Here is a 23,236-nt window from a genome sequence, read left to right as displayed (position 1 = left end):
GGAAATCAGAATGGGTGGGGGAGGACTGATTATAGAAGGCCCCAAGAACTTTTGCGGTGATAGATAAATTTCTCTATCTTGATTGTAGTGGTGGTTCCTTATCTGTGCTTAGCAAAGTTCTCAGCACTGCATTACCTAAAAAGGGTGGTTTACTGACTAAGGTATACCTCAGTCAACCAGCCTTAAGCAATTGCTGCCACCTACACAAGGGCTCCAGCTGCCTCTTGGAATGTGGGGTGGATAAGCTGTGATGCAAAACTCAGTATTGAAACCTATCTCCTCATTTGAATTCCAGTGTACTTTAAGGGATATGATTCCTTAGAAAAGGCATTTTAAAGATGGGAAAACACATTTAAAGTGGTAGATACCGTATCAAACTCCAAACTAACTAAAATATTTATGTATGATACCTTAAATCTCAGTAAAGTGACACCAAGGACTGTGGCCTCTTATGCAGTGTGTAGCTGAGCTCAAGCTTAATCCATTTCCTTTTCACAGCACAATTACATTCTGGAATAGTTTATTTCATCCAACTTGCTACTCAAAGACTTTTACTGTTACACATCAGTATACAACATAATACATTTCTAATCATTACAGAGAACTCAGTGTCCCCTCCTGGGTCTCATGAGCAGCAAACAGATAAAGAGCTTGTCGATTGGTTGCAACTGCAAGGAGCGGATACAAGAACAATTGAAAAGGTAAGCTGAGAACCAAACCATTCCTAGGCTGTTATTACAAAGCTGCTTAGCTCTTGATGTATGTGATCTTTGTTTCAGATTCTTGAAGAGGGTTACACACTGTCTGATATTCTTAATGATATCACTAAGGAAGACCTAAGGTACCTTAGACTACGGTAAGAATAGCCTCAAAACATTTTGTGTAACAGAAAACGGCTTTTTTGGTGTGGTTAGGCTTTTACATAAAAGCAGTAGAAAACAAAGTGCTGGTAACTTTCCCCCTTTCCCTTAGAAAACAAAAACTACCCAACCTCATTCCAAACTCTGGAGTTTCCAAGGGTAAAGTTGGGGAAAAGCTGAGAGGGAGCAGAAGCTAAAGGCCCAGTAGGCAAAGTCAACAAACAGACTGCCAGGCTAGGAGTGGAATGAGGAAAGACAGGAGTTGACAGCAGGCTACACGCAAACCCTTTAATTCTCCTCCACTGGTCATCTTTAATAGCCTACTTAGTACAGATGCCCTGGCACTCCTGTACATACCTCTAAGGCCATATCCCACTTGTGCTGGGGTAGAAATTTCACTTCCATATGTGAAGGGAACATATCCCTATTTTAGTTTTTAAGTTAGAGACTGCATTTTTAAGACTAGCCAGCAAAACTAGACAAATCTAGAAGTACATACTATATAGCTTTTGCCATAAGGGCTCCTAAAGAAGTATTGTGTGGTACTGCTTTGAAGTTATCTTTTCTTATGACTCACTCTAAGGAAGACTTCTGTTTGTTCGTAGCGGTGGCCTTCTCTGCAGGCTCTGGACTGCTGTCTCCCAGTACAGAAGACGGGCTCAGGGGGCCCCAGCAACCCAAGATGAGGCTTAATAATCAGCCATGTGGGGGATAGAGGGAAGCCAGAGCTGACATCTTTGTTAAAGCTTCTGTTACATACACACCAATCTTGCTGTGATTCCACAAGGAAAACACCACTGTTCATTGAACAGATTTAAGAACTTGAAGTTCTAAAGAATTATGGAAAAATGTTTAACAAAAAGGCTGGGAATCACTGTTTCAATTATACATTCCATACATTAACTGGAATTGCACTTAAAATCAGAAAAAGATAAAATCAATAAGACTCTGCCTTGTATTTAATAATGTTTGATATGACTGTAAATAGAAACTGTTAAGAAAATAGCTTCATATTTATATTGAATGTATAAATGGAGAAAACTAACTTATTTGGCCTTGGAAATGAAATAGTTATATTTAAACATGGAATTGTCCTTCCACCCCTGCCAAGTTATAATAAATAATCGTGTTTTACTAAGGAGAAATGATGGTTCAGTGTGAACAGGCTTCAGCACCGACGTGCACACTAACAGGGGTGTGTGTGCACATTAGGGTACACTAGTGAGCTGCTGGCCACTGCGAGGGACAGGACACTGATCCCCCCACAAGGTGGTGGCAGGGTTGGACAGGCATACAAGGAATCGTTTTTCCTCTTAGTAACTGAGTTACAATGAAAGTCGCTCACTCGTGTCCAACTCTTTGAGACCCCATGGACTATACAGTCCATGGACTTCTCCAGGCCAGAATACTGGAGTGGGTAGCCTTTCCTTTCCCCAAGGCATCTTCCCAACCCAGGGATTGAACCCAGGTCTCCTGCATTGCAGGCGGATTCTTTACCAGCTGAGCCACAAGGGAAGTCCAAGAATACTGGAGTGGGTAGCCTTTCCTTTCTCCAGGGGATCTTCCCGACCCAGGAATCGAACCGGGGTCTCCTACATTGCAGGCAGATTCTTCACCAGCTGAACCACAAGGGAAGCCCTTAGTAACTAAACATATGTGTTAAAACTAGTATACAACTAAATCAAATAGAACTATTTTAAAGAAATAATTTGGAGGGTTAAGCAAACTATTACCTATTTTAGACCTATAGAACTAAAATAACCTTTATGTGTGCGATCACCTCTTTTAATGCAACACCGTACAAACCACATGCAAACACTATCTCAATCTACACACCTTCTCTCTATGGGTTTTCCTCCTTGACAAAGTTGAGAACACAAAGCATTCCTTACACTTGCTGCCAAAGGACTCCCTGAAGGTGTGTGTATCTCGCCTTAACTGATGGACTTAAACTTGATCCACTGGTTTGCACCCCGGACTTCAAAAGGTGGATCGTTGCAGTAGATGTGATAGCCGAGCTCTTCCAAAGGCGGTTCCGGATCAGCAGTAGCGAACTGAGCAGCATCCTCAATTTCTTTTCTCACTTCCACATCAATTTCCTAAAAATCAGATTACAGTTCAAGAGATTTGTTTGAAGATACACCTCTTAGGTACCAAGTAGTTCGACTCTTCTACTAGTACTAGAAGTGTACTTAAGGTGCTATTATGGTAAAAGTAACAACAATCTAGAAACAAATACTCTGAAGTAAAGACAGAAACATACACCCTGGTGAGGGAACATTTAAAAACCTCAAGTGTATTTACAGGAAAGAACTGTGCTATTGGAGTTTAAAAGCTTCATCAATATGACTGAGGAATGCCCTGTGAGAATACCGTGTGTATTTTCCCTTTTACTTACCTAGTTCACCTAGGAGTGGCAGTTTTTTGTGTAGAGAAAAACTGCTCAAAATTTGAGAGAGGCAACTGTGAAAACCCTTTGAGTAAGTGTGTACCTTTAATTCTTCAACACTGGCGAGATTGCTGTTCACCATCCTGTCCTTGAGGAGCATGATAGGGTCACTCTTACTTCTAACTTCCTGAATCTCTTCTCGGGTCCGGTAACTGGGGAGGGAACCAGAGTGACAAGTAAGAACAGTTCCAGTAGAGCAGATGGTCTCTGAAACACAGCACCACATCAATACTTACATCTCCGGAGGAAGGGCAGAATTATACGTCAAAATACAAGAACGCATCCTAACATTCTGTAAGAGCTGCTCTGTCTAAACTCTACAGTGGCAATTCTCTGGGCTGCTCTGGCATTCTGACAACAGGAGCCCAGGTGCTGTCTGCTTCTTTAATCTAGATGTAGGGCATGAAGGTAGTGATGGAGGCTCTAAGTGGGTGAAGCCAGGGGAGATGGTTTTCTGGGGTGATAGCTGTAACCTTGGAGGCAGGAGAATGCTAACCCGGAAAAAAGTGTGCCTTTCCTTTCTCCTTTAAGACCCCAGAGCAGCATGGCTGGCAAAAACCTGGAGAGGAGGTTTTCCAATTCTTGAATGTATAGTTGATCCTTGTCCTACATTATCTGAAATAATACTAAAAGCAAAGGCTCTACCATTGTTTTTTAAACAGCAGAATTACAGAGTGCTTTTTCCCATAAAAGTCGTTCTTTATAACATTTTCCCTTAGACCTTCAGCCTACACTCTTAAAGACTTCTTACGGCTTACTTTATCTAAATCTACTCGTTAATTATGCCACATTCCAGGACTGGAGTTAGGACTTTTGTCACTATTTTTTTTTAACTCATTTATTTCAACACATGGAATATCCCTTCTGCTACTTGGTCTTGCACCATACCAGCCAGAAGAACATTTTCAAATGGAGGGATATGCCCTGGGAGCATCTGAGGCATTTTCAAATGGAGGGATATGCCCTGGGAGCATCTGAGGCAATGCCTACAAAAGGTAAATGCTCCCAAGTATACTACTGTTACCATCAGACCTGCTTTAGGTAACAATTCGTCACAATTCCTTCCTACAATTGTTTTATTGGTACTTATGTTAACATGTACACAATACATAGTGTAGAAGTTTCCAGAATGCTTTCTAGATTGGAAGCAACTTATTATAAAGCACTGATTTCAGGCTCAGGCTAAACTACTAAATCAGTGCATGAAGCCAACTGGTGTCTGGATTCAAAAGTACATTTTGAAATGCTCTTGCTTTTTCATGTAAGTAGTACCGCTCTAAGCCCATCTACTTTGGACACCACACACTGTTTTTCCTTTACCCTACCTCACTCCAGGATCACTCATGCTGTGTCCATGGTAACGGTAAGTCTGCAGCTCCATCAGTATAGGCCCCTAAAACAGAACCCAGTGGAGGTTAGGTGAGACAATGGGCATAGCCTCAAATATACACCCCATCAACTACTCTGATCAGATCTGAGTTGGCAAGAATTTCTTCTAAGTTGACTGATTCAATTATCTCTTCTCATTTCTAATACCTATTTACAGCATCTTTCATCCTCCCTAGTTTTAAGAGGGACTTATTATCTTAGGGGTCTGCTTTCTGGGTTGTGGAACAGTGATTTAGGGAGAATATCCTCCCACCAGTTCAAATAGCAGGTAAGCCTCTTTTTAGGCCCATCTCACTATTCCCTTCTCCCTCCACTGCTGTAACTGGAAAGGTCAAGATCCTTAGGACTGAAACAATAAGACTACATAATTTAAACATTAATCTATAGAAAGCAAACTTATACTGAATGCCTATTATCTAAGCACAGTTCTGTGCTGGGCACTGTGGGAGTCCCTAATCTCTTCACTCAAGGGGCTTATCATTAAGGTGGGGTTGCGGGTAGTGTGGAGGCACATAATGAACCAAAAGGCAAAATAGATTGTCACAACAAAGACAGAGGCAGAATGCTGAGGGAACACTGGAAGAAAAGATTTACCCCAAATGGGGGAAACATGGAATGTTTCCTAGGATGTGAGCTACCAAGACCATGTTATTTATAAAGGGACCCGACTGACTCAAGATCCTGCTTCTATCTTATACACCTCAATTAGCAGCTACCCCTAAATTGCCACAATGGACACAGGAGGCACTTCTTCCAACTTTAAGACACATAAATGCCATTAGAAATCTCTAGCTTAGAGGCCAAAAAAAATCTTACCTTTCCAGATCTACAATAGGCAGCTGCAAATTTTGTGGCCTCCCGGACACACAGGATATCCATTCCATCTACCTGCCAATAAGTAGGAAAGATTTCAACACCACAGTGTAAATCAACTATACTTCATAAAAGCTCAGAGATACAAAGGGGAGAGCTTAACTCCAAGTGCCTAAAATAGTTTTCTTTTCCTATGACCTGTTCATCCACTAAGAAAATAGAACCCTTCCTTTGATGTGAGCCATCGGGCCAAGAGTGCCGCTCCAGCTCTACCACAGGTGTCCTTACCCTCAGCCCAGGAATAAAGTCGCCTCTCTTGTAGTAATCAGTGCTGGCTGCTGCTCTCTCCACAGATGTTCCCATCCCATAGCGGTTATTCTCACAGATGAAAATACAAGGCAATTTCCACAAAGCTGCCATATTGTAAGCTTCGAATATCTGACCCTGGAAGTACAAATAAAAAGTTCAAGTGGTTTCATTGTGCTGTTTTTTTCTCAACTTCATCATCCCCAAAAGTCACTGCTCTACCCAGCAAGAGAAAGCTCTCAGACGGAATGCCTCACCTACAACCCAGATTCTGAGGCAAAGAAGTGTGTGTGTGTGTTGCAGCAAACTCATCTCTTTTTGCACCTAAGGAAGTGACTGTGTGTGTGTGTCTATGTGTGTGTTGCAGCAAACTCATCTCTTTTTGCACCTAAGGAAGTGACTCTGTGTGTGTGTGTGTGTGTGTGTGTGTTGCAGCAAACTCATCTCTTTTTGCACCTAAGGAAGTGACTGTGTGTGTGTGTCTATGTGTGTGTTGCAGCAAACTCATCTCTTTTTGCACCTAAGGAAGTGACTCTGTGTGTGTGTGTGTGTGTTGCAGCAAACTCATCTCTTTTTGCACCTAAGGAAATGATTGTGTGTGTGTGTGTGTGTGTGTGTTGCAGCAAACTCATCTCTTTTTGCACCTAAGGAAGTGACTGTGTGTGTGTGTGTGTGTGTTGCAGCAAACTCATCTCTTTTTGCACCTAAGGAAGTGACTGCTTCTGTGGGGCTGACACAGTAGTATAGTGTACACTGGAAAGTAGAAATGTACTGCAGCTACCTAGTTTTGGGGGTTTATGCTCGATTATAAATCCTATGAGACCCTCTGGATATCCAGTGTCTGAGAATCAGCATCCAGAGCAAGGCCTCACAGAATGTCGGCCACAGACCGGTGATTTACTCAGACCATGACAAAGACTAGGAAGAGTCAGGGCTCAAAAACTATGAGAGGAGTCTGAAAATGCCTTGGCATTCAAGAGAATGAGTCTGCACATCACAGTACTGGTTTAGGAGTTGGTTTGCAAAGGGTTACAATGTAAACCAGTCCTTCACCACAGAGTCTGTGGAGCACTGACATAGAACAAAGGTGTGCATCCTCTTAAGAGTACACCCATACAAATCACTGACACTGCCAAGATGTAAATCTTTAATGTGGCCACAAAACCAAATTTTAGCCTGTCATATAAATGGCCGTTTCAACCAGTAATTGATACACTGCTTGGCCACAAACTGAACTATGAATATTCAACACTTTGGACACGACTGCGAAGTTAAGAGGCACTTACTCACCTGATTAGCAGCGCCATCACCATACAAAGTCAAACAGACCTCGTCTTTTCCATTATACTTACAGGCCAGAGCAATCCCAGCTCCCAGGGGCACCTAATATTAAGGACAAGCAAGAAAGGAACCACAGAAATCCATGAGGGAAGAAATTAATGCTACGAACGTTAGCTCCTGACCAGAACATGAGATAGAAAAGACATGGTCCCTACAAACTCTTCCCTACCCAACCCTATCTCTGCTTACCCCACCTCCAAAATTGTAAACTGGCAAAGTAACACAAGTAACTGCTATTGTATTATTGTATTCTATTTCAACCATTAAGCAATAACATTTCTACATTGAAAGTTTCAACTATCAATCCTAAAAGCACCCACCCAGCAAACCAAGGGTTAAAAAAATACCTCAAACAACAAAACCCCAGATGCTAAAACCTTAATATATTAGAAAATAAACTTAACAATCTAGATATGATTTTATGGCTCTACTTGTTCGTTCTTTACTAACTGACAAGAACGGCACCACCACAGAAGCTGGCTTCAGCTTCGCACTAGGCCCTTAAGACCCTGAGCTCCGCCTCTCCGGGTGCCATGCACTGCAGCAGGGAGAGGGCTGTGGCCAGGAGGTGTGGCCACGCGGCTAGGTACTAATAGCAACTCAAAGACAGAGGCGGGGCGCCACTGCTGGAGGCTCTTGCTTACTTGTAAGACAGCAAATACCTAGAAAGGAAAATCTTTAAATCATTGTCCAACTCTGTTAAATGGCCCAATAATAGAGTATGAAAGCAACAGGTCGTTTAAAACACATCATGCCCCTCAAATACTTCAGAGAGACATCCTCCGGGGTACAAAATATTGCAAAGATGTGGACTAGGGCCCAACCCAGGAAATGATGCAATCCCAGTCCTCAGTTACCTGAGCTCCCACGATGCCATTGCCTCCGTAGAAATTCTTGGCATACATATGCATGGATCCTCCTTTTCCTTTAGCACAACCACCTCTTCGTCCTATACATGGCAACACACAAACGTGACATATCAAACACCAAACATAGAAAACAAAACCACACCACGAGTATTTGAGCCGGCTTGACTATGAGAAATCAAGAGACCAACTTGACTATATAACCACATGTCCTTCAAAGTAAATATATAGTCCTCCTTGTCTCCTGGCCCTTTTATAAGGAAGGTTAGACCAGTCCCATAAATCTTTCCAGCTCTCAAATCACCAAGTTTTCTTTAGATGTTAGTGTGGTATTCTAGACGTTGTTTTTTTTTTTTTCCCACTAAAAACATCTTCCAATTTCTCCTACATTGGTGTACAAGTCAAGGGGGACAAAGGTACCAATAAGAAGACTTATACAATTTCATTTCTACACAATGAAATACTTATACTCAATTTACGTTCTCTGGCTACTAGATTTCTGTTGGCATGCTTGAGTGATAAACACTACTCTGATTTTATGGAGCTGACCTTTTTACCCAAGAGGCCAGATAACCTCAAAAATGGTCAGTTTACTCAAAAACATGATAGAGGTACCAGAGCACCCAAAGGGAGAGGTTATTTTTTTCCTGGTTTCTCAGCTTTTAAAAAAAAAAAATCAAAAAGGTTTTAATTTTTAAAAAGTTTTAATGTTATCTTATAAACAGCATCTTTTCTTGGAGATTTGAAAACTTAATTCACTCAATTCCCCGTTTTTGTAAGTTAATAGCAAACCTGTAAGCTCTGCGAGAATCTCCCGAACAGAGAGTCCGCGGGTAAAGGTAAAGCCATGAGCCCGGTAGGCTGTGATCAGATGGTCTGTGGGGTTGATGCCAGCCTCCAGGCCTACACAACAAGCTTCCTGCATTCAAGGAAGAAGCATCAGTGAGTCAATACAGTACACATTTCTAGTTAACAGGCTTCCTTGACTATTATGAAACATTTGGCCTAGAACGCATTCATAACCATGACAAGTAGCTCCTTTTTCACCAGAAAAAAGGGTAAAGGCCAAGCCACAACCATAAACTGGCAATCCACAGATATGCTGTTTCTTTTAAGCCTGTACGGCGACTTGAGAAAATCCTGCATCAGATGTCTACATCAAAATATTGGGGGAATTTCACATGAAAATGGAGACTTCTGTCTTCTCTCAAAGACAAACAATAGGAAACATCAGCCCTGTATTATCACATGGCACCAACTGGCTGGTATCATTATGACTTATCCTGCAGGTGGGACCTGTCTGTTCCAGTTCACCACCAATTCCTGTCACCATTCTCAACTCTTCATATAACTGGCAGCCTTCACTCATTTATTCTACCTAATTGGTCCCTGGTAGGCATTTGGTTTTGTAAACCTTGTCCAAAACCCACAAAACAAACAAACAAAAAAAAACCAAAAACCCTTTTCTCCAAAAGTATATCCAGTGCAGGTGATTGTAATGCCATAGTGGAATAGGAAATCAGCAGTGTGATACATGACTAAATTCTTTAGCATAACCATCCTAGCAGGTCTCCACAGTTTCATTTTTGTTCTAAAATACCAGCCTCAAATCCTTCAGACAAGTAATGTAGGGTAACAGCCAAAAAACACATCCTATACTTAAATTCCAAAGTAACATAGCTTTCTTATAAAACTACCACTCACCTGACCATCACACAAGTGACAGAAACCACGAATAATTTTCTGTTTATACAGCTGATCTGCTTTTAACTCCATTCGGCGAACGGTCTGCATCATCCTGTAGTATTTGAGCCCGTCCTCCCTGGTAAGCACTGTAGTAACAGGAGGGCCCTCTTCCAGCCGGTGAAGATCACATTTCTGAAATGAAATCAGACAATTATCCCTCAGTCACTACAGTGTAAATATTGCCAACCCATTCTAAGCTCTAACTCAAAATAGTTAAATATTTACAATCTTTACTGTTTTTTAACTTGAACACCAGCAGACAAGCATATCAGAAAGGCTGCACATTGCTTCTGATTCCTTCTTAAAACTCACTGTGCAATGAAATGGGGTTTTGGAAGAAGGAAATATTTAATGACTTTCATTGAAAACCTCTAGGTCAACTGAGTTATAGGTTCAAGGACAAACTTTCAAATCATTCTAAGAATCTTCTTATTCAAACTTTTTACCAAATTACATTTTAAATCTTAGAGTAGGTCTTTAATTTTTTTTAGCTTGAGCTCCTGCTCCAAACTACCAACAAGCTGCTACACAAAAGGAGTAAATTCTAATTTTTGCTGAACTCCTCTGCATCTTTGATTCTAGAACACTTGGAATGAGATTGTAAAAAGCATGATTATCAAAATGCTCTATCACAAAGGTAAAACTACACATCAACATCTATCTGTGGAAAAAATTTCAACAGAAAGCAAAACACCTCTTACCTTAATTTCGAAAGTAGCATCATTTGCAAAATGACGGGATGCCACCAGCACTCTGCTTGCCTTGAAAGATCAAAACACACAAGTATATGAGTACTTTTCACTGTCTGGTTGTTTTTTGAGTTATTATTCTCACTAATCGACCATCAGGACAGAGTCCCAGAACTCGAGAGCCTGACACATTCATGGGCTTTATCTTCCATGCTGGTCACGGTGTCAGGACCCTTTCTTCCAAAATGCTTTGGCCAAGGAGACACGACTGTACCCACATCTGAAGGCGAACAGCAGAGAGAAGGGCACAAAACCCAGACCCATCGAGTTTGTCACTTTGTTTTCAAAGAAAATTAGTGAAAATATAATGAGGCTAATGGCGAACTTGAAGAGACTAGATGATCTGTGGGATGTGTTTATTTATGCTATTCTTAGTCATAACTAGATATATTGGGCAAGCTAAAGCTTTACTTTCAGAGCTGTCCTTCACATAAACCCATGTTTCAATTCCTGTCTCAGGAAAATCACTTCTGTATAAAAGAGTACTATAAGAAAAATATTTTAAACTACTCAAAGCATTAGATAAACACCTTAGTGAGAAAAGTGAAAATCACTCAGTTGTATCAGACTCTTTGCAACCCCACGGGCTGTAGCCTGCCAGGCTCCTCTGTTCATGGAGTTCTCCAGGCCAGAATACTGGAGTGAGTAGCCTTTCCCTTCCCCAGGGGATCTTCCCAACCCAGGGATCAAACCCAGGCAGATTCTTTACTGACTGAGCGACTATAGAAGCCCTTTTAGCAAGAAAGGTACAAGAGAAAAGAAAAGATACTTAGCATTTTCTGACTTAAGAAAACAAAAGATCTGAAGGATGTTTTATGATTTGAACAGACAGAGGCTCCTCCTGAAGCACCAGAAGGAAGATGTTCTCTAAACAGTAACCCCACCCCACTTTTTAAATAATAAAGGATCCTCATTTATTACTAGGGAAAAAAACAGATTAGCCACCTGTTTTTTCACTGGGTGAAATTGTGTCAGAAATGCCTTGTTCTGAGGTTGAGCTCTTGCTAGATCAAGCAATGTGACCTATGTGCGACTTGGACCACTACTTGGGCTCAAAACAGGTCTCGGAGCTGGTGTCATTGACTTATGTCATTTGGTATGCACATTAGTGGCATCTGTGTTTTAACCTCAATTCCCATTACTACATAGGTCTGAGGTTTAGAAGGGCATCTGAGTTGAGGGGTGGGACATGCAATGAGTTTTCAATGAAACTTTCTCTCTGTGCTGATGAAATTCATGCTACCTGAGTCCCTTGGACTGCAAGAAGATCCAACCAGTCCATCCTAAAGGAAATCAGTCCTGAATATTCAATGGAAGGACTGATGCTGAAGCTGAAACTCCAATACTTTGGCCACCTGATGCAAAGAACTGACTCATTGGAAAAGACCCTGATGCTGGGAAAGAGTGAAGGTGGGAGAAGTGGACGACAGAGGATGAGATGGTTGGATGGCATCACCAACTCAATGGACATGAGTCTGAGTAAACTCCGGAAGTTGTGATGGACAGGGAGACCTGGTGTGCTGCCATCCATGGGGTTGCAAAGAGTTGGACATGACTGAGCGGCTGAACTGACCTGAGTTGCCCAAAGCCATAGAACACTTAAATGTTGGGGCTGGGGTACAAACCTAGCAAATCTGGCTCCAAGGTCTGTTACCTCACCCCCGTGAGCTACCTCCTCAAGCCCACACCACTGCAAGAGAAGTCCCAGTGGTCCCTTCTTGATGTTCAAGAGGCTGTCAATGCTAGAGGGCAGGGGCAAGCTGGGAGAAATGTTTCCTTTTCACTCTTTCACTCTGCTCACAGCAAAAGTACTCTATGTGATGGCTAAGGTCCAGGTTAGATCACAAATATTTAATCAGTTAGTACTATTTTAGCCACATTCTGCCACATGACATATATGTAAACAAACACTTCTCATGCAGAATTGAAGCACATTCTTCAGATCCCACAAAAGCACTTGTGATATGTTCACAGTGTCCTCTTACCATCCAACCTGTTAACACTGGACTTGATCTTGGTGAGAAGGGATAAGGTTGATCTGCTAAGTGTACAAGCCAGAAGGCAGAAAGCTATTACTTACTTATCTCTATACCCATCAGTATACCACAATCCAATAAAGTCAATAAAGACAATGAAATTGCTAGAAGTGAAAATGCTAGAAATAAATGCTTCAGACAAGCTGGGGGTAAAGACAGTTCATTAAAATACCTAAGAATAAGTGGAAAAAAAATTGAGAAACTTGGGGGGGGGGGGGGACTCTGTCTCCTTCTGATGTCTATGTCAGAAGCTTTCTCCTTTTTCACTGTAATAGAACTGCCACAAAAAAGCTCTGAATAATCAAGTCTGGTCCCTAATCCTGAAGCTAAATCTTCTTTGGAGATCACTAATCTGACACACTGTTCACCATAAGCAATCAACTTGGGGGCTTGTCTGGGATCTTCAAGACAAACTTTCAGCTTTTCAACCTCCTCATCGGTGAAAGGCTTCATTCACATGGTGGGTTCTTCTGCTTCAAGGAAAGGACTTTGTTCAACTCTGCAAATACCTTCACCAACAACAATCATATGTGATACCCCTTCTTGATCTGATGACATCTAACAATCCTAAGATGGACTGGTATAACACATTGTACCTTAACTATGGACATAATGTGACTTTTAATTTTTACTATGTTTTAACTTGGTTTAATGACTATTTTGCCTTACATCTGTAACTGTATAATGGGGTTTGTTTCTAGCTGTCTGAAACCTTTTAGGTTACAAATAATTGTTCATACCCCTACAATTTCTACAGCCTCCTCCAACTATTACTTGGGGCCCCTGGATCAGAAACTCTCAATATGAGCATTAGGAGAACATGTTGCCTCAACAATTTAGGGTCTGTCTGCCTCCCTTACCAGCTCGAAGAAGTTATGAAATGAGAATGCCACCCCTTTCCCTTGGCAACATAATTCTCCTAAAAGAAAAAGGGGGGAATGAGAGAGCTAATTCTTAGGTAGGTTGATAAGGAGTCTAGGGCCCTCAAGGAGGAAGGGGTCCAGGGCTTTCAAGGAGGAGAAAAGAACAAACCATTTTTTCTACATTGCTTTGTCTTAGTCACATAAGAGACTTCCCCTGGTGCCTCAGACGGTAAAGTGTCTGCCTACAACACAGGAAATCCAGGTTCGATCCCTGGGTGGGGAAGATCCTCTGGAGAAGGAAATGGCAATCCACTCAGTACTCTTGCCTGGAAAATCCCAGGGACCGAGGAGCCTAGTAGGCTACAGTCTATGGGTTGCATGAGTCAGACAAGACTGAGCCACTTCACTTACTTAGTCACATAAGACATTTTTTCTTAAACTCTGAGTTGTTATGACAATAATCTTGAAGACTAACTTTCTTTTAGCCCAGAGCTAATGATTACAAAACAAAACAACACATCTTGCTCAAGGGTGTTTTTTTTCTTTAAGATGTAAGATGTGGTACTAATGATTATATAACAAGATGTATCTTGCTCAAGGACATGTTTCATATAATAATGTTTCTCCTTGTAACAGGAACTTTCTACTAATCTTATCTTATGTGGGAGTGGGGCTGGTAAGACCTTTCTATAGTTAGTTCTAATCTTGTTAATTTAAGATGTATGTTGTGGGAGTGGGTCTGGTAAAAGTATATAAGGCCTTGATAAGACTATCAAGAAGGGGCAATCTCTGTCCCCTCTTCTGATGTCTATGTATCTCTGTCAGAAACTTTCTCTGTCCTTTTTCAACGTAATAAAACTTCTGCCAGATACACAAAAAATTGAGAAACTTGGGAATTTTCTCAAACTCTTCCAAAAGACTGAAGAGGAAGGAACACCTCCAAGCACATTCTAGGAAGCCACCATCACCCTGATACCAAAACCATACAAAGATATCATCAAAAAATAAAATTACACGCCAGTATGTCTGATGAATATAGACACCAAAATTCTCAACTTATTAGCAAACCAAATCCAACAACACATAAAAAAAATCATACACCATCACAAGTGGTGAATCCCAGGTTCATAAGGATGGTTCACCATATGCAATCAATGTAATACACCACATTAATAAAAGTCAGAAACCACGTGATCATCTCAATAGATGCAGAGAAAGCATCCAACAAAATTCAAACCGCCCCTAGAGCCTCTTATACAGAGTGAAGTAATAAGTCAGAAAGCAAAAACAAGTATCGTATATTACTCCATATATATGAAATCTAGAAAAATGGTACTGATGAACCCGGTAGAGAATGGACTTGTGGACACAGCGGGGGAAGGTGAAGGTGGGACAAATTTCAGAAAGGAGCATTGAAGTATATACATAACCATGTGTAAAATAGAGGGAAATTGTAAATAACATGGGGAGCCCAGCCTGGCACTCTATGATGACCTAAAGGGGTGGGATGGGAGGAGGGGAGGGAGGAAAGGGATAGATATATGACTGATTCACGCCGTCGTACAGCAGAAGCCAACACACTATAAAGCAATTTTCCACCAATTAAACAATTTTTTAAAAATTCAACATCCATTCATGATAAAAACTCTTACCAAAGTGGATATACAGGGAACATATTTCAAAATAGTAAAAGCTATTTATTAATAGCCAATATTAACACTGAATGGTGAAAAGTTGAAAGCCTTCCTGCTAAAATCTGGAACACGACAAGGATGGTCACTCTCACCACTTCTTTTCAATGTAGTATTGGAAGTTCTAGCCACAGCAATCAAACAAGAACAAGAAATAAAAGGTATCCAAATTGAAAGGGAAGAGATAAAATGATCATTATATGCAAATGACATGCTGCTATATATAGAAAACTCCAAAGACTCCACACAAAAACTAAGAAAAGTGATAACCAAATTCAGCAAGGTAGGCAGATACAAGACTAACATGCAGAAATCTGTTCCATTTCTTTACACTAAAAATGAAATATCAGAAAGAGAATGCAAAAATAAATAACAGTATCTCTTAAAAACTAAAATTCCAAGGAATAAACCTATGAAGACCTACAAGACTTTCTAGAACACCAAAACAAACAAACAAAAAAAAAGATGTCCTTTTTATCATAGGAGAATGGAATGCAAAAGTAGGAAGTCAAGAGATACCAGGAGTAACAGGCAAGTTTGGCTTTGGAGTACAAAATGAAGCAGGGTAAAGGCTAACATAGTTTTACCAAGAGAACACGCTGGTCATAGCAAACAACCTCTTCCAGCAATACGAGATGACTCTACCCATGGACATCACCAGATGGTCAATACCGAAATCAGACTGATTACATTCTTTGCAGCCAAAGATGGAGAAGCTCTATACAGGCAGCAAAAACAAGACCAGGAGCTGACTGTGGCTCAGATCATGAACTCCTATCGCAAAATTCTGACTTAAATTGAAGAAAGTAGGGAAAACCACTAGACCATTCAGGTATGACCTAAATCAAATCCCTTATAATTATACAGTGGAAGTGACAAAGAGATTCAAGGGATTAGATTTGATAAGACAGTGTGCCTGAAGAGCTATGGATGGAGGTTCTTAACATTGTACAGAAGGCGGTGATCAAAACCATACTGAAGAAAAAGAAATACAAAAAGGCAAAATGGTTGTCTGAGGAGGGCTTACAAACAGCTGACAAAAGGACTGAAGCGAAAGGCAAAAGAGAAAAGGAAAGTTATACCCATCTGAATGCAAAATTCCAAAGAATAGCAAGGAGAGATAAGAAAGCCTTCTTAAGTGAACAACACATATAAATAGAGGAAAATAGAATGGGAAAGATTAGACATCTCCTCAAGAAAATCAGACATACCAAGGGAACATTTCATGCAAAGACACAATAAAGGACAGAAATGGCATGAACTGAACAGAAGCAGAAGATATTAAGAAGAGGTGGCAAGAATACACAGAAGAGCTGTACAAAAAAGATCTTTATGACCCAGATAACCATGATGGTATGATCACTCACCTAATGCCAGACATCCTGGAATGCAAAGTCAAGTGGGCCTTAAGAAGCATCACTATGAACAAAACTAGTGATGGTGACAGAATTCCAGCTGAGTTATTTCAAATCCTCAAAAATAATGCTGTGAAAATGCTGCACTCAATATGCCAGCAAATTTGGAAAACTCAGCAGTGGCCACATGACTGAAAAACGTCAGATGTCATTCCAATCCCAAACAGGGGCAATGCCAAAGAAGGTTCAAACTACCTCACAATAGCACTCATTTCACATGCTAGCAAGGTAATTCTCAAAATCCTTCAGGTTAGGCTTCAACAGTAAGTGAACCAAGAACTTCCAGATGTACAAGCTGGATTCAGAAAAGGCAGAGGAACCAGAGATCAAATTGCCAACATTTGTTGGAACATAGAGAAACCAAGGAAATTTCAAATAAACATTTTCTTCTGCTTCATTGACTACGCTAAAGCCTTTGACTGTGTGGATCACAACAAACTGTGGAAAATTCTTAAAAGAGATGGGAATACCAGACCACCTTACCTGCCTCCTGAGAACTCTGTATGTCAAGAGGTCAAGAAGTAACAGTTAAGACTTGAACATGGAACAACAAACTGGTTTAAAACTGGGAGCCAAGACTCTACATTGTTACCCTACTTATTTAACTTAGATGCAAAGTACATCATGCAAAATGCCCAGCTGGATGAATCACAAGGGAGACATATCAACAACCTGGGATATGCAGATGACACCACCTCAATGGCAGAAAGGGAAAAAGAACTTTAAGCCTCTTGATGAAGGTGAAAGAGGAGAGTGAAAAAGTTGGCTTAAAACTCAAGATTCAAAAAACTAAGATCATGGCATCTGGTCCCATCACCTCATGGCAAATAGAAAGGGAAACAATGGAAGTTGTGACAGATTTTATATGCTTGGGCTCCAAAATCACTGTGGACGGTAACTGCAGTCGCGAGATTAAAAGATGCTGCTCCTTGGAAGAAAAGCAATGACAAACCTAGACAGTGTATTAAAAAGTAGAGACATTACTTTGCCAACAACGTTCCATATAGTCAAAGCTATGGTTTTCCAGTAGTCACGTATGGATGTGAGAGTTGGACCATGAAGGCTGAGTGCTGAAGAACTGATGCTTTCAAACTATGAGGCTGGAGAAGACTCCTGAGAGTCCCTTGGACAGCAAGGAGATCAAATCAGTCAATCCTAAAGGAAATCAACCCTAAATATTCATTGGAAGGACTGAAGCTTCCAGCTGAAGCTCCAATACTTTGGCCCCCTGATGTGAAGAGCCGACTCCCTGGAAAACACCCTGATGCTGGGAAAGATCGAAGGCAGGAGGAGAAGGGCATGAGATGGTTGGATGGCATCACTGACTCAATGGACATGAGTCTGAGCAAACTCCAGGAGGTAGTGAAGGACAGGGAAGCCCGGCGTGCTACAGTTCATGGGGTCTCAAAGAGTTGGACACAACTGAGCAACTGAACACGAAACCTGACCAAGGAGGTGAAAGATACACTGACCACTACAAAACACTAATAAAGGGAACCAAAGATTATTCAAAGAAATGAAAGAATATCCCATGCCCCTGAAATGGAGGAATTACTATTACTAAACTGGCCATACAACAAAAAGCAACCTACTGCAAAAGTCTATCAAATTACCTATGACATTTTTCACAGAACTAGAATGACGAATCCAAAATTTTATATGGAACCATTAAAGACCCAGCATTACCAAAGCAATCCTAAGCGAGCAAGGGGGGGACCAAAGCAGGACAGTTAACTCTCCCAGCTATAGTAATCAAAACAGTGTAGTACTGGCACAAAAACAGACATACAGATCAATGGAAGAGAACAGAGAACCCAGAAATAGACCAACACACCTATGGTCGATTCATCTTTGACAAAGGAGGCAAGAATATAAAGTGGGGCCAAAACAGTCTCTTCAGCAAGTGGTGCTGGAAAAGTTGGACAACTGCATGCAAATTGATGAAATTAGAACACACCCTCACACAATGCATAAAAATAAAGTCAAAATGTCTTAAAGGACTTAAACATGGGCTTCCTTGGTGGTTCAGTGGTTAAGAATCCACCTGCCATGGCAGGGGACACAGATTCAACCCAGGTCCGGGAAGATTCCACACGCTGTGGGGCAACTAAGCCCGTGCATCACAGCTACTGAGCCTGTGCTACCACTGAGCACTGAAGCTCACACATCTTATGGCCTGTGTTCCTCAACAAGAGAAGCCATCGTGACAAGAAGCATGTGAACTGCAACCAGACTGGCCCCCACTCACAACAACTAGAGAAAGCCCAGGCATAGCAATGAAGACCTACACAGCCAAAACTAAATAAATTAAAACTTAAAAAGAGAGGGAGGCTTAAATATAACACATGACAACATAAAACTCCGGAAAGAAGGCATAGGTCAAACATTCTGACATAAATTGTAAAACATTCTAACATAAATCATACCCATGTTTTCTTAGGTCTCTATCCCGAGGCAATAGAAACAAAAACAAAAATAAACAAATGGTACCTATTCACACTTACAAGCTTTTACACAGCAAAAGAGACCATAAAAAAGACCAAAGGGATGGGAGAAAGCATTTGCAAATGACGCGACCAACAAGGGCTTCATTTCCAACGGATACAAGCAGCTCATACAACAACAAAAAAACAACCCAACTGAAAAGCAGGCAAAAGACCTTAATAGACATTTCTCCAAGGAAGACATACAGTAGGCACATGAAAAGATGCTAAACATCACTCATTATTAGAGACATGCAAATCAAAACAATAAGGTACAACGAAGTACCACCTCACACCGGTCAGAATGGCCATCACTAAAAAATCTACAAATGCTGGAGAGGGTGTAGAGACAAGAGAACTCCCCTACACTGTTGATGGGAATGTGAGCTGATGCAACCACTGTGGAAAACATGGAGGTTCCTCCGAAAAGTAAAAATAGAACTATATGATCTAGCCTCCTGGTGGCTCAGCGTTAAGAATCCACCGGCAATGCGGGAGACCTGATTTTGATCCCTGGGTTGGAAAGATACCCTGGAGAAGGTAACAGCTACCCACTCCAGTATTCTGGCCTGGAGAATTCCATGAACTGTATAGTTCATGTGGTTGCAAATAGTCAGACACAACTGAGCAACTTTCACTTTCATATGATCTAGCAATCCTACTCCTGGGCATACACCTGGAAAAATTATAATTCAAAAAGATTCATGCACTCCTATGTTCATAGCAAGAGCCAAGTCATGGAATCAATTTAAATGTTCATCAACAGATGAATGGATACAGATGTGGTACATACATAGAGCAGAATACTACTCAGCCATAAAAAAGAACAAAATAACACCACTTGCAGCAACATGGATGCAACGAGAGATGATCGAAGTGAAGTAAGGCACAAAAACAGAGACAAACACCATATGATTGCATTTATATGTGCAATCTAAAATATCACACAAATGAACCTATCTGCAAAACAGAAATAAACTCACAGATACAGAGAACAGACGTGTGACTGCCAAGGGGGAGGGAGAGAGATGGACTGGGAAGTCTGAGATTAGTAAATGCAAACTAAGACATTTAGACTGGATAAACAACAAGCTCCTACTTGATAGCACAGGGGACAATACTCAATCTCCTGGGATAAAACATACTAGAAAAGAATATTTTAAAATAATGTATATATGTATATAACTTAGTCAATTTGCTGTACAGCAGAAATAAGCACAACACTGAAATAAGCACTCTGAAAACTCAACCTCATTTGAAGATGAAATCACAGGTACTTAAGCATCTTAAGTAACTTCAGTTACACTGGACTCTCTGCTTTCATTTCATTTATTTATTTATTTATTTTTATTAGTTGGAGGTTAATTAAGATTCAACTTTCTGTAGCAGGTGCAAGCATTCAGTTTCTGAAAGTTCTGGTGGACTGGCTGAAAGGAGGCAATGAATTAAATTACTACTTTGTTTATTAAATTACTACTACTTCACACAATCATTTTGTTAAACAATAAGTTCCTTAAATGTGTTTGAGTCTCTTATGCTTGAGTAACAAGCTGGCTGTCGTCTGTCTTCATAGGACTCACATCCGATGTGCTGACTTAAGTGTTAAATCCAGAATACTGGGAATCTGCCACACCGGTTCATGGAACAAGAAACGTGTCTAGTCCATGACCTAGGAGTTTTAAGTGTTTTTTCCTTCACCTAACAATGATCTTTTTAGCATTAAAAGGAATAGGTTAAAAACAGAATGTCTGTGATGATTTTAAACCAAACACTGAACTCTCTAAGTAGCCTGTGCTAACACATCTGAAACCTGACAGATGAATAAGCACACTGGACCCAAGAGCCCAAAATGCACTGAGCATTGTGGGAACCTTTCATGATTACTACTGTTTACAGAAATGCTGGTTAGCTGACTTGCTTTGTTGCAGGAAGTGGGAGCTATTAAACAAAATTTCAGCTCACCCACAATCCAGGGTTAATAGAGAATTCTTAAAATATTTGTGTCTGGGCCTTAGTATACTTAACGGCACAAGGGCAGGCAACCAAAAAAAAAAAAAAAAAAACCATGCAAAACAGCCAAAAAGAAGGGCAGCTCAAAGAACCATAACTCCTTCACTGTCTCTCATCCTCAACAAAAAAGTTTAAAAAATTATTTTTACTTAAATAAAAGAGATAGAAATGCTCTGCACAGTAATCAAATTCTGCCATAATAATCTTTTCTCTCAATTAGAATTTCTGACTAAATAAAGTTATACTCCATTCTTGTTTTATCCCGTTAGCAGATCATTGTAAGCCAGATTGGATTTGTTTGATTTGAGCTGTATTATATGATTTTTGAAAAGGCCAAAGTTTTTATTGAGGTGAAGATGAAGTGCCATTTGCCTTTCATGCCAACATATTGCCAGGAAACAAAAACCCAACCAAGAGTACTTCGGACAGTTGAGGGAATGAGGCTCTGATTTTCAACAATGACTTCTCTCTGCTTTTAGGGACACAGAGGTGACAGTAATTTGAAAACTCACGAATTTTCTTTTCCTGTAGAAAATCATCAATTCAATTAAAGATTTTCTTCTTTAATGTAATCCTTTAAATGTAATACAGGACTAGGTCTGCATTATGTTATATACAACATACATGTATAACATTATATACCTCTATCATGTTGAAAACACGTTTCTGTTACCTACATTCAACTAAAAATTGATGCTATGGACATTAACTAGCCAAGGCACTCACGAAGAGCTCAATAAATGTTGGGTATGTCATGTGTACAGGGAGAAATAAAGAACAGTGGAACCTGGCTGTCCTTCAACTTACATGCTACTAAGGATTAATCCATTACAAGCTTTGTATCTGTCAGTCAATAGCATTCCTAGAGGGGTACCCTTTCTACCTTTTCAAGCTCCCTTCCCATGCCAAGCAGAGTTGCCACAAAGTCTTGGGAGAGTTACTAGAGCCAGAATTCCAAGTCTTGGCTGAAGTTATACCAAGTAACACTACCACCAGTGCCTAGAGGTCAAAGTGCTCCAAGCTTAGTCTAGGCATATCTAAACCCCGGAGCCACAAAGAACCTCTAACCTCAACCTCCCAAGGACCACGGCTGTTTCCTTCAGCTACTTTTACCCTAAGAGCAGGTGTGTAAGGGCCAGAGCGTCTCCCTCTGGGTTCCGCTTGAGGGCTCCTGATCTGACTGCCAAGAAAAGCTCAAGGTTGAGGAAGACGAAACGGTAGGAGGCGTGTTTCTGCGGACACTAACCCTGCGTGAATCCTCCAGAGACCAGCACTGGTGATCAACAGGTGTACACCAAACTGGGCACTCAGTAACAATATGTAACAGACAGCAACTACTATGTAACAAGCGCTAAAGGGACAGGCCTGCATACTTGTCACTCGTTTAAGCCTCACAGCCACCCCACGGGGTAAGTACTCTCAACCCCGTTTCATTCAGAGATAAAGAAACTGAGCAGCGACATGTTTCAGAAAGGACAAAACCAAAAAACTCTTGCCCAAGGTCACAGGATAAGCAAATGAAACTTTTGACTGAACCGAGTCACTCAGTCTCCGGATTCCCGGTCAAGAGAAACAAAGTTATGAAGTTTGTAAATGAGTGGGGCGGGAAGAGGCAGTCAACTGTACACTCGAGGAAGCCCAAGTGCCTCCTTTTCTGACTGTAGTAAACGAACGCGCCCTTCCGGGGCGATTCAATTAGCCCGACATCGGCAGCCGCGGCTGGCCGCCACGCGGACCTTTTAAAACGCCCCCTCCCACGGGTCGGCGCCAGAGGCCGAACCATCGCTACTCTCGCGACCAGGAGTACAGCGCAAGACGTGGAAACGGAACAAAGGCCCGCGGCTGCACGAGGCCCGGCCTACGGAGCCCACGCGCCCTGCCCTCTGCCGTCCTCCAGCCTCGCGCCCACCCCGAGTCGTTCACGCCGCCTCACCGGCTTCTGGGCGACGCCCGACAACACGCGAGAGACGGCGGCGAGCATCTTCCTCATGGAGCGCAGGCAGTGGCTGCAGCTGCGAACCTCCAACGAGCCGAGGAGTGCAGCCCAGGTGTATCCAAGTCTCCTTCAGGTGCCCTGAGCGGACACTTCCACTTAACGGCGGCGCGACGCGACAGAGCGACGTCATGCGCCGCGCCCGGCCTCAAGCCAACCAGGACGGTTTCCAGGGTGTGCCCCGCCCACCCGAGGGAACGGCGGCCGGCCATTGGGTGTCGGAGCC

General features: G+C 41.5%; 2 protein-coding genes across 2 annotated transcripts in view; one reads left to right on the top strand and one right to left on the bottom strand.

The window, feature by feature from the left end:
• Nucleotides 1-1,553, top strand: part of MAP3K15 (mitogen-activated protein kinase kinase kinase 15) — a 138,708-nt gene extending 137,155 nt beyond the window's left edge. The window contains exons 27-29 of the mRNA XM_065914927.1: nt 601-701; nt 780-856; nt 1,466-1,553. Of these exons, the coding sequence (XP_065770999.1) occupies nt 601-701; nt 780-856; nt 1,466-1,553 (266 nt within the window). The remainder of the gene's footprint in view (nt 1-600; nt 702-779; nt 857-1,465) is intronic.
• Nucleotides 397-23,137, bottom strand: LOC136153281 (pyruvate dehydrogenase E1 component subunit alpha, somatic form, mitochondrial). The gene is made up of 11 exons (XM_065914926.1): nt 22,951-23,137; nt 10,472-10,531; nt 9,729-9,902; nt 8,817-8,943; nt 8,016-8,107; nt 7,108-7,200; nt 5,800-5,955; nt 5,515-5,586; nt 4,635-4,702; nt 3,353-3,461; nt 397-2,959 (listed from the first exon to the last, which is right to left on the bottom strand). Exons 1-11 carry the CDS (start codon nt 23,005-23,007, stop codon nt 2,795-2,797), a joined length of 1,173 nt encoding a protein of 390 aa, XP_065770998.1. The 5' UTR covers nt 23,008-23,137; the 3' UTR covers nt 397-2,794.
• Nucleotides 23,138-23,236: the final 99 nt, after the last annotated feature.

The sequence above is a fragment of the Muntiacus reevesi genome, chromosome X, assembly GCF_963930625.1.
Source record: "Muntiacus reevesi chromosome X, mMunRee1.1, whole genome shotgun sequence".
NCBI lineage: Eukaryota > Metazoa > Chordata > Mammalia > Artiodactyla > Cervidae > Muntiacus > Muntiacus reevesi.
Note: the sequence above shows the minus strand (reverse complement) of the source record. Positions and strands in the feature narration are given on the sequence as shown.